This window comes from Aethalodelphis obliquidens, unplaced genomic scaffold, assembly GCF_003676395.1.
Source record: "Aethalodelphis obliquidens isolate GAN/ISIS:26980383/991018 unplaced genomic scaffold, ASM367639v1 scaffold1, whole genome shotgun sequence".
NCBI classification, from domain to species: Eukaryota; Metazoa; Chordata; class Mammalia; order Artiodactyla; family Delphinidae; genus Aethalodelphis; species Aethalodelphis obliquidens.
This window is the reverse complement of record NW_020837945.1, coordinates 83640834-83653349: the sequence shown is the minus strand read 5'-3', so window position 1 is coordinate 83653349 and position 12516 is coordinate 83640834. Positions and strand designations below refer to the sequence as shown.

The 12516-nt window shown below is 39.2% G+C and overlaps 1 protein-coding gene across 1 annotated transcript in view; it reads right to left on the bottom strand.

Annotated features, from left to right (window-relative positions):
* Positions 1 to 12516, bottom strand: part of MCF2L2 (MCF.2 cell line derived transforming sequence-like 2) — a 217629-nt gene that overhangs the window by 106182 nt on the left and 98931 nt on the right. Inside the window, exon 12 of the mRNA XM_027122468.1 lies at positions 11128 to 11319. Within this exon, the coding sequence (XP_026978269.1) occupies positions 11128 to 11319 (192 nt within the window). The remainder of the gene's footprint in view (positions 1 to 11127; positions 11320 to 12516) is intronic.

Here is a 12516-nt window from a genome sequence, read left to right as displayed (position 1 = left end):
CCCTCCCAGGATACCACATTACATTTAGTTGTCATGACTTCTTAGGCTCTTCTTGGCTGTGACAGTTTCTCAACTTTTCCTGTTTTTTGATGAACTGGACTGTTTTGAGGATTATTGGTCAGGTATTTTGTAGAATGCCCCTCAGTTGGGATTTATATGATGTTTTACTCATAATTAGACTGGAGTTATGGGGTTTTGGGGGGGAAGACCACAGAAATAAAGTGTCATTTTCATTACACCGTATCAAGGGTACACACTATCTATATGACTTTAGACTCTTGATGTTGACCTTGATCACCTGGCTGAGATAGTATTTGTTAGGTTTCTCCACTGTAAAGTCACTCTTTTATTTCTTCCTTCCCATACTGTACTCTTTGGAAGAAAGTCATTATGGGCAACCCACACTTAAGGAGTGGGGAGTTATGCCAGAGTATCTACATAAATAATTTGGAATTCTTCTGTATGGGAGATTAGTTTCCTTTCCTCCATTTATTTATTTATTCCATCATGTATTTATATCACAATGGATTCATGATATCTATTTTATACTTTGAGTTGTAATCCAGTAGTACTTTATGAATTTTGTTGCTCAAATTGTTCCAGCATTGGTCACAGGGAGCTCTTTCAATTGCCTCCTATGTCCCATCATTGTGATTTGTTTTGTTTTGTTTTGAGCAGTTCCTTACTTTCTGGCACTATAAGATGCTCTGGGATCATCTTTTTTTAAAAAAATTGAAGTATAGTTGATTTATAATATTATATTCATTTCAAGGGTACAACAGAGTGATTCAGTATTTTTATAGATTATACTCTATTTAAAGTAATTATAAAATATTGGCTATATTCCCTGTGCTGTACATATAACATTGTAGCTTATTTATTTTATACATAATAGTTTGTACCTCTTAATCCTTTACCCCTATCTTGCCCTCTTCTCCTTCCCTCTCCCACTGGTAATCACTTGTTTGTTCTTCATATCTGTGAGTCTGTTTCTGTTTTGTTATATTCCTTCATTTGTTTTATTTTTTAGATTCCACATACAAGTGGTAACACAAAGTATTTGTCTTTCTGTGTCTGACATTTCACTAAGCATAATGCACTCTAGGTCCATCCACGTTATTGCAAATGGCAGAATTTCATTCTTTTTAATGGCTGGGTAATATTCCACTATATATGTATAGTGGAATATATATAGGTATATATATATCAATCCCATATATATACACTGTATATATACACAGTGTTATATATTTTCTTTATCCATTCATCTGTTGATGGGCACTTAGGTTGCTTCCATATCTTGGTTATTATAAATAACGTTGTTATGAACATTGGTGTGCATTGTATCTTTTCAAATTAGTGCTTTCATTTTCTTTGGGCATATACCCAGGAGCAGAATTGCTGGATCATATGAAAGTTCTATTTTTAGTTTTCTGAGGAAACTCCACACTGTTTTCCACAGTGGTGGCACCAATTTACATTTCCACCAACAGTGTATACGAGTTCCATTATCTCCATTATCTTCAGTTTGAATGCCTTCATAAAAAAATTGAAGTAGAGTTGATTTACAATGTTGTGGCAATCTCTGCTGTACAGCAAAGTGACTCAGTTATCCACATAGAGACACTCTTTTTAATATTATTTTCCATTATGGTTTATCCCAGGATACTGAATATAGTTCCCTGTGCGATACAGTAGGCCCTTGTTGTTTACCCATTCTAAATGTAATAGTTTGCATCTAACAACCCCAAACTCCCAGTCCATCTCTCTCCCTCCCCCCTCCCCCTTGGCAACCACAAGTCTGTTCTCTATGTCTGTGAGTCTGTTTCTGTTTTGTAGATAGGTTCATTTGTGCCATATTTTAGATTCCACATATAAGAGAATATCATATTTCTCTTTCTCTTTCTGACTTACTTCACTTAGTATGATAATCTCTAGCTGCATCCATGTTGCTGCAAATGGCATTATTCCATTCTTTTTTTATGGCCGAGTAGTATTCCATTGACTATATGTACCACATCTTTATCCATTCATCTGTCCATGGACATTTAGGTTGTTTCCATGTTTTGGCTATTGTGAATAGTGCTGCTATGAACATAGGGATGCATGTATCTTTCTGAATTAGAGTTCTGTCCAGGTATATTTCCAGGAGTGGGATTGCTGAATCATATGGTAGTTCTATTTTTAGTTTTCTGAGGAACCTCCATACTGTTCTCCATAGTGGCTGTACTAACTTACATTCCCACCAACAGTGTAAGAGGGTTCCCTTTTCTTCACACCCTCTCCAGCATTATGTTATTAGTAGACTTTTTGATGATGGCCATTCTGACCGGTGTGAGCTGGTACCTCACTGTAGTTTTGATTTGCATTTCTCTAATAATTGGTGATGTTAAGCAGACTTCATGGAGGGCAGGGCAGGTGCCTGCCCCCCGGTGCGGGGAGCTGGGCCTTGGCCCTCTGATAGTCAAGGCCATGTCTAGAGGATGTCTAGAGGTGGCTGTGGGCTCAGAAAGTCTTTAGGTAGCCTGTCTGCTCCTGGGTGGGGCTGAGTCCCCACCCAGTTTGCTTGGCCAGTCCCAGCACTGGAGCCTACATGCTCTTGAGTGGGGTCAGGTCTTGGTGCTAATGAGCTAGAGGAAGGGTACCACAATGGTGCCCACCCACAACAGTGTCCAGTGGTAGAAGGAACTGCCAAGCATGGTTCCAGCCAGTATCTATGTGCCCATGGTGAGCCGCAGCTGCCCTCCACCTCTCCAGAGACTCTCCAAAACCAGCAGGTGGGTCTGGCCCAGGCTCCTATCAAATTACTGCTTTTGCCCTGGGTCCCAGAGCATGTAGAATTTTGTGTGTGCCCTTTAAGAATGAAGTCTTTACCTGCCCCCCCCCTCCTGTGAAACTCCCTAAATTAAGCCCTGCTGACCTTCAAAGACAAATGCCCTGAGGGTTCCTCTTCCCAGTGCAGGACCCCTGGGCTGGGGAGCCTGAGGTAGGGCTCAGAACTCTCCTTTCTGTGGGAGAAACTCTGCAATAAAATTATTCTCCAGCTTGTGGGTCACCCACCTGGGGGTATAGGACTTGATTATATTGTGAGTCTGCCTCTTCTAGCCATCTTGTTGTGGTTCCTTCTTTATGTCTTTAGTTGTACAAGATCATTTCTTGTAGGTTCTGGTCTTTTTCATTCAATGGTTGTTCTACAAATAGCTCTGATTTTTGTGTGCTCATGAGAGGAGGTGAGCTCAGCATCTTTCTAATCTGCCATCTTGGCCAATCTCAAAAATAGCCTTTAACATGTTGAGATATGTTCCCTCTATACCAAATTTGAAGAGAATTTTTATCATGAATGGATGTTGAATTTTGTCAAATGCTTTTTCTGTGTCTATTGAGATGATCAGGTGATTTTTATCCTTCCTTTTGTTAATGTGGCTATCATATTGATTGATTTGCAGATCTGGAACTATCCTTGTATCCCTGGAATTAATCCCACCTGATCATGGTGTACAATCCTTTTTATATATTGTTGAATTCAGTTCACTAATATTTTGTTGAGGAGTTTTGCATCTATATTCATCAGAGATATTGGCCTGTAATTTCCTTTTTTTGTGGTGTCTTTGTCTGGTTTTAATATCAGGGTAATGGTGGCTTCATAGAATGAATTTGGGAGTGCTCCCTCTTCTTCAATTTTTTTGGAATAGTTTGAGAAGGATAGGTATTTTCTCTTCTTTATATGTTTGGTAGAATTCCCTTGTGAAGCCATCTAGTCCCGGACTTTTGTTTGATGGGAGTGTATTTTTATTACAAATTCAGTTTCACCACTAGTGATTGGTCTGTTCAGATTGTCTATTCCTTTCTGATTCAGTCTTTGAAGATTGTATGCTTCTAGAAATTTATCCATTTCTTCTAGTTGTCCAATTTGTTAGCATATAACTGTTTGTATTATGATTTTTTTTGGTATTTCTGTGATATTGGTTGTTATTTCTCCTCTTTCATTTCTTATTTTGTTAACTTGGGTCCTCTCTCTTTTTTCTTGATGAGCCTAGATAAAGGCTTTTAAATTTTGTTTATCTTTTCAAAAAACTAGCTCTTGGTTTCATTGATCTTTTCTATTGCTTTTTGGTCTCTATTTTATTTATTTCTTCTCTGATCTTTATTACTTCCTTCCTTCTGCAGACTTTGGGCTCTGTTCATCTTTATCTAATTCCTTTAGATGCCAGGTTAGGTTGTTGGAGATTTTTCATGTTTCTTGAGGTAGTCCTGTATCATTATAAACTCTTAGAACTGCTTTTGCTGCGTGCCATAGATTTTGGAAAGTTGTGTTTTTATTTCCACTTGTCTTGAGGTATTTTCTAATTTCCTCTTTGATTTCTTCATTGACTCATTGGTTTTTTAGTAGCATGTTATTTAGTCTATACATGTTTGTGGTCTTCCTATTTTCTTCCTGTAATTGATTTCTAGTTTCATATATCTGTGGTCAGAAAAATTGCTTGATATAATTTCTATCCTCTTAAATGTGTTGAGAATTGTTTTGTAGCCTGGCATGTGACCTATCCTGGAGAACATTCCATGTGCACTTGAAAAGAAAGTATATTCTGCTGGTTTTGGATAGAATGTCCTGTGGCTATCTATTAAGTCCAATGGGTCTAATATACCATTTAAGAGTATTGTTTCCTTATTGATTTTTCTGTCTGGATGTTTTGTCCATTGATATGAGTGGGGTGTTAAAGTCACCTACTATTATTGTATTATCGTGGGATTCTCCCTTTATGTCTGTTAATATTTGCTTTATATATTTAGGTTTTCCTATGCTAGGTACATATATGTTAATGAGTGTTATATATCCCTTGTATATTCTTGATCCTTTTATCATTATACAATGCCCTTCTTTGTCCTTTGTTATAGACTTCGTTTTAAAGTCCATTTTGTCTGATACTGCTACCTTTGCTTTCTTGTTTCCATTTGTACAAAATATCTTTTTCCATCCTCTCACTTTCAGTCTGTGTGTCTTTAGCTCTGAAGTCTCTTGTAAGCCACCTATAGAGAGGTCTTATTCTTTTTTTATCTGATCAGCCATTCTATGTCTTTTGATTGGAGCATTTAGTCCATCGACATTTAAAATAATTATTGACATATTTGTACTTGTTGCCATTTTGTTACTTGTTTTCTGGTTCTTCTCTGTTCTTTCCTTCTTTAGTTTCTTACCTCGTGGTTTCATGATTTTCGTTAGTGGAATGCTTGTGTTCTTTCCTCTTGGGTTTTTGTGTTTCTATTGTAGGTTTTGATTTGTGGTTACTATGGGGTTCATTCTATGTTGACCGGTAACTATAATTACTTGTTTTAAACTGGTATACTCATTTAAGTTCAAACACATTCTAAAAGAGCTACATTTTTAAAATTTCCCTTCCCCATGTTCTGTGTTTTTGATGTCATATTTTATATCTTCCTGTGTACCCCTTCACTGTTTATTGTAGTTATAGTTGATTTTATAATAATTTTTGTCTTTTAATCTTCATACTAGCTTATTTAAATGGTTCATCCACAGCCTTTACTATATATTTGCCTTTACTATTGGGATTTCTCCTTTCCTATAGATTCTTACTTCTTCTTGTAGCCTTTTCTTTCCATTTAGAGAAGACCCTTTAATATTTCTTTTAGCGTCAATTTAGTATCAATGAACTCTTAGTTTTTGCTCATCTGAGAAGTTCTTTATCTCTAAAAGATAATCTTGCTGTGTAGAATATAGAAAAGGTTTTTCCCTTTCAGCACTTTAAATATATCATGGCCAATCCCTTCTGGCCTGCAAAGTTTCTGCAGAAAAAATCAGCTGATAGCCTTATGAGGGTTCCCTTGTATATCATTCTTTGTTTTTTGCTTGCTGCCTTTAGAATTCTCTCCTTAATTTTTGCCATTTTAATTATGATGTCTTAATGTGGGTCTCTTTGGGTTCAACTTGTTCAGGATCCTCTTTGCTTCCTGTACCTGGATATGTTTCCTTCCTCAGGTTTGGGACGTCTTCAGCCATAATTTCATCAAATACATTTTCAACTCCTTTCTTTCTCTCTTTTCCTTCTGGGACCCCTATAATGCGAATGCAGGTATGCTTGATGTTGTTCCAGAGGTCTCTTAATCTATTCTCCTTTTTAAAATTTCTTTTTCTTTATGCTGCTCTGATTGGGTGATCTCCATTACTCTATCTTCCAGACAATTTATGTGTTCTTCTGTATCACCTAGTCCATTGTTAATTCCATCTAGTGTGTTTTTCATTTCAGTTATTGTATTCTTCAGTTCTGACTGGTTCTTTCTTTATATTTTCTAGTTCCTTCTTTTTTTTAAATACATTTATTTATTTTATTTTTGGCTGTGTTGGGTCTTCATTGCTGCGCGCAGGCTTTCTCTAGTTGCAGCAAATGGGTGCCACTCTTCATCGTGGTGCGCAGGCTTCTCATTGCGGTGGCTTCTCTTGTTGCAGGGCATGGGCTCTAGGCATGCGGGTTTCAGTAGTTGTGGCTTGTGGGCTCAGTAGTTGTGGCTTGCAGGCGCTAGAGCGCAGGCTCAGTAGTTGTGGTGCATGGGCTTCGTTGCTCCGCGGCATGTGGGATCTTCCCGGACCAAGGCTTGAACCCATGTCTCCTGCAGTAGCAGGCGGATTCTTAACCACTGTGCCACCAGAGAAGCTCTCTAGTTCCTTAATATTCCCACTGTGTTCATCTATTCTTTTCCCTGGTTCAGTTAGCATTATTATTACTAATGCTTAGAACTATTTATCTGGTAAATTATTTATCTCTGTTTCATTAGTTGTTTTTTCAGGTTTTATTCCTTGTTCTTTCATTTGAAACAAATTTCTCTGTCTTCTTGTCAGTCACATTGTTTGCAAATATTTTCTCCTAGTCTGTAGGTTGTCTTTTCATTTTATTTATGGTTTCCTTTGCTGTACAAAAGCTTGTAAGTTTGATTAGCTCCCATCTGTTTATTTTTGTTTTTATTTCTATTGTCTTGGGAGACTGACCCAAGAAAACATTGCTGCAATTTATGTCAGAGAATGTTTTGCCTATGCTTTCTTCTAGGAGTTTTATGGTGTCATGTCTTATATTTAAGTCTTTAAGCCATTTTGAGCTTATTTTTGTGTATGGTGTGAGGGAGTGTTCTAACTTCATTGACTTACATGCATCAGTCCATCTTTCCCAACACCACTGACTGAAGAGACTGTCTTTTCTCCATTGTATATTCTTGCCTCCTATGTCAAAGATTAATTGACCATAGGTGTGTGGGTTTATTTCTGGGCTCTCTATTCTGTTTCATTGATCCATACATCTGTTTTTGTGCAAATACCATGCTGTTTTGATTACTGTAGCTTTGCAGTATTGTCTGAAGTCTAAAGGGTTATGCCTCCCGCTTTGTTCTTTTTATTCAGGATTGCTTTGGCAATTCTGGGTCTTTTATAGTTCCATATAAATTTTAGGATTATTTGTTGTAGTTCTGTGAAAAAAGTCATGGTAATTTGATAGGGATCATATTAAATCTGTAGATTACTTTGGGTAGTATGGCCATTTAAACAGTATTAATTCTTCCAATCCAACAGCATGGGATATCTTTCCATTTCTTTGAATCATCTTCAATTTCCTTTATTAATGCTTTATAGTTCTCAGCACATAAGTCTTTCCACCTCTTTGGTCAGGTTTATTCCTGAGTGTTTTTTGGTTTTTTTTTTTGATGCAATTTTAAAAGGGATTGTTTTTTACTTTCCCTTTTTTAGTGTACAGAATGCAACAGATTTCTGTATGTTAATATTGCATGCTGCTACCTTGCTGAATTCACTTATCAGTTCTAGCAGTTTTTGTGTGGAGTCTTCAGAGTTTTCTATATATATTATCATGTCATCTGCATATAATGACAATTTTACGTCTTCTCTTCCAACTTGGATACCTTTTATTTATTTCTCTTGTCTGACTGCTGTTGGTAGAACTTCCAATACTATGTTGAATAGAAGTGGTGAGAGCAGGCATCCTTGTCTTATTTCAGATTTTAGTGACAAGGGTTTCAGCTTTTCACCATTGAGTATTATGTTGGCTGTGGGTTTGTCATAGCTTTTATTATGTTGAGATATGTTCCCTCTATACCCACTTTGGTAAGAGGTTTTCTCATGAATGGATGTAGAATTTTATCAAATGCTTTTTCTGCATCTATTGAGATGATCATGTGGCTTTTGTCTTTTCTTTTGTTGATGTGGTGTATCACATTGACCAATTTGCATATGTTGAACCATACTTGTGACCCTGGGATGAATCCAATTTCATTGTGGTGTCTAATCTTTTTTATGTGTTGTTTGATCCCACTGGCTTTTAATCCAGCTAAAGGGACTTGTCCTCCCAGTGTCAGACCCTGGGGCTGGGGCACCCAATATGTGGTTCAAACTGCTCACTCCTCAGGGAGCATCTCTGAACCTGTGTAACCCCCCTCCTCTCTGTGTCCCCTCCCAGGGCTGTGGTCCCAACCTGATTGCTTTTCTTCCCTTTCTACCTGATTCCATGTGGATCTTTCTTACAGTTTTGGTTGTGTAAGTGTCTTTCTGCCAGTCTCGTTTGTTTCCAGTGAGAATTGCTCCACTTGTAGATGTATTTTTGATGTGTTTGTTGGGGGAGGTAAGCTCTGCATCCTCCTACTCTGCCATCTTGATCTCCCTCTCTAGGATCATTTTGTGTATTTCCTTTCCCAGGCCTAGATACAGACATTTCTCCAAGGAGCCCTGTTCTCTTCTATTGGAGAATGGTATAAGAAACCAAGATCTTGGTGGTGGGTGTGCTCATTGATAGTAGGGGTCTCATTGTTTCTATGCCTGGCATCAACTGCCCAAGGAGATACATGTGTCTATACCAAAGTGTACATATGCATATAACTAGGATTATTTTTATATAGAGAGAGTACCAGTTTTGACAACCAAGTCATTACTCCTCAGTGGACAAAACTCTGACACAACAGCATATTTAAATATTATAATCTCGAATTTTACTCCAAACCAAAAGAAGAAAAGATGGGTTTGGGGGATTTTTTTGGTCCATTTTGGATTTTTAAAATAAATATTTCTTCTGGTCTTCTCCTTCCTCCATGTTTCTGCCTATTTCCCAGAGGTGGTTTATTAAGTTTTATTTATTTCCTGGTGGCTGGTGTGGTCAGGAAGTTTGCTGATGTTGGCCAAAATGGCAGCTGTGGCCACAAGTTTCCCTGGTTGACCTGATACACTTGTTTGAGGAGCTAATGGACATGGAGCTGGGTGAGACTGTTCTGCTTTAGGAATATGATATGAGGCTACCAATCCTGGGTCTACAATATAGCACACACACCAGATGGGCCTTCTCTCTGTCCTCTCTGCAGGGAAGTAGAAGGGTCCCTATGTCAGGGGAAGGTAGACCTGCCTAACCACCCCCAGTACCATCTCAAGATCACATCTTACCACCAAAACTCACTGGGAAGAGTCAGGGAAAGAACATCACTGAGGCACAATCCCACACCAAGCTGCCCCCACTGTATCTGACCCACTCTGCCACCTGCCACTTGTTCAGCAAACACGGACTGGACACCAGGCACAGACTAGGCACAGGGACACAGAGATGGGTGAGGCTCTTGCCTCACTGCAGCTCCCAGTGTAACAGACAAGACAGACATTAAAAATAAATAGCTAGAATACAGTTTGTTATGTATCATTTTGGAGCAAAGTCTCTTAGCCTGGGTCCATGGATGGACTTCAGGGTGTCCCCTAAAATTAATCATAAAAAGTTATATATGCTGGGTATTCCCTGTCTGCTCCCCCACTATATCTTCTCCATACTGTTCTGTATCCCAGGAAGCTGACCTCTACAGACTCCATCAGATGGGCTCATTAGATGCCCATGGGCTTTTAGCTGGATTTGGCTAGTGAGATGTACCACCAGGAAATCTGAGAGGGAGAGAGAAAAGTAGGGGTATATATTTCTCCACCAGTGGCTGCATTCCTCTGCCCAAGGCCACAGATCTTACTGGCTACCTCTCTTACAGTCACAGCTGTAGTGCTTCTTGGGTTCCCCTTTGTCTTTCAGGCTTAGGGGTGGTAACTGCTCCCTGTTTCTTTATAGCCCAGGGTGCTTCACCATCCATATTGGGTTTCCCAAATTCTGCCCATATATTTGTAAACAGTGCCTACATCAAACTCCATTCAATCATTTTGAGTGTGCAGAACCCTGAAAATATGTGAATCAGATTCGCAAAAGGGTCCATGACTCAAAAGAGGTAAAAAAGCCCCTTCTGCAGAAGTACATACAAGGTGATGTGGATCTAAGAGGAAGGTGTACTATCTATAACTCTGCTGGCTTCACAGAACAGTGCTCCACTCAAAATGCAAATCTGATCAAGTTATTCCCCTGCTTAAATCCTTCAGTGGCTCTCAGAATAAAGACCAAACTCCTTCATACGGCCAGCGAAGCCACACTTCATCTACACCTCTCTAATCTCACCCCAAAGACTCTTCTCTTGTTTTCTGTACTCTAGCCATTCTGAATTTTGGGTTCTGTACTTGTGTCAGGCTCCCTTCAGCCCTGCAGCCTTGCACACTCTGATCCTTCTGTCTGGAAAGCCTCCCCCATCTTCTCTACTCATTTTCTGGGCCTTGGCTCAAGTGAGTCTTCCCAGGGAACTTCCCTGACCCTCGGTCCAGGTCAAGTTCCTCTGTCACATACCCCATAGAACCCTGAATCCATCCTTCAGAGCACTTGTCTCAGCTTGCAACACATTTTTGTGTTTTGTGTTTGATATTTAATGTCATACATAAACTGTATGACATACATACACTGTAAGTTCCATGAAGGATGGAACCACATCTACTTCTGCTCATAACTGTGTCCTCTGCATTCAGCACAGTGCCTAATACATCAGAGATGCTTATAAGTATTTGCAGAGAAATGAATGAGTGAAAGTGATATTTGAATCAGGCCATGAAGGGTCAGTTTGCCAGGAAGCACAGACCAGGAGTCTAAGAGGCCACCTGAGGGCTCAAGAGCCAGTTAATCTGCTCAGTACATCCTACATAGATTTTCTTGGGCAACAGGCAAAGTCCCCCCACATCCCTTTCCCAACCACAGGATCAAAATAACTCAGAAACGTTACCTTTACATCAAGAGTGAGCATCAGCTCATACTGGTTGTAAAACTCGTTGGGGCTGGGCAACTGGTACTCCTTCGCTGTGCCCAGGAATGTCTCAATGTCAGTCAAGGCAATGTCAACCCCCTCTCGGGACTGGCACTTGTCTACAGCTTGGGAAGCCAAGAGGTAGATTCCTTCTTCACACCACTGGCTGACCTTTTAGAAAGAAACACAGTGCCCTTTGCAGTTAGCCTGCCCACAACTCAGCCACCACAGTCCTCAGGAGGTCCAACCTCATATGGGGTCTACAAGGATTCTGAGACAACAAGGAATTGTCCTGGCACAGCATCAAGTTTAGAGGTTCAACCACTATAAATATAACCATGAGGTGGACAAGCCCAAATCAATTTTACATCTGCATACTTTTCAAGGAAGTCACTTAGTCAAAAAATAAATCACATAAGCATTCTTCTTTTCTCCACTGACAGTAATTGCCACATCTCTAAGAGGAGAGAGTTGAGTATTTCTACGTTTGGTCTAACCATAGAGAAATGCAACCAGTGGCTTTTTGGGTTTACCTTCTAGGCCAATTTCTTGCATCCTAATTGGTTACAAGAGCACAGAGTAAATAATGAGGCTTTAGACCTGACTCCTACATGCCTTCCTGGGAGAGGGAATGTCTCTTTTAACATGAACACCACTGTCCTCTGTCCACATTTGCATTTATTAGCGTTTGTCTTTCCAAGGGAAGCATCTAAGAATGCAAAGCTTTTAGCTCAGAACAGCAGTACTTAAACTTTCCAGAATGCTGGAATGAAAGCAGATAAGTAATGAATTCTAACAATTCAATTTTTAAAAAACTTAGAAAAAGACAAGGGCCATTGTGCTGTCTGAATATTTGTATGAAAAAAAGCTGCCCTTGCAAGTACATCTGCATTTCCATTTACCCTGTGACCTGAAAAGCTATGTAAAATAACTGTACAGAGAAAAAAGACCAAAAGGGAGCTCTCTAAAGTAGTTATCTCTAAGTGGGAAAATTACAGGCAAATTAAATTTGTCTTTACTTTCCCTAAATTACCTACACTGAATGTGTACTACTATTAGAATAACAAAAAAATCATAAAGCTATTTAAAAATGGATGATTCCCACTGTGTGGGGATGAGGAGGGGAGTGGAATGTAATTAGTGTCCATAAGTAACTTTTTTCCTCCTCCTTCCTATATTTTTGGACTTTCAAAATAATACAAAATTATGCTTTGATATATACTGTGAAAACTTTCTCTTTAAACATCATGCCTGTATCTGCAGAAAACACTAAGCTGGGGTCTTCTGCAGAGTCACAGCAGCTACTCACTCTCCGAGACAGACACACACACACACACACACACACACACACACACACACACACACACA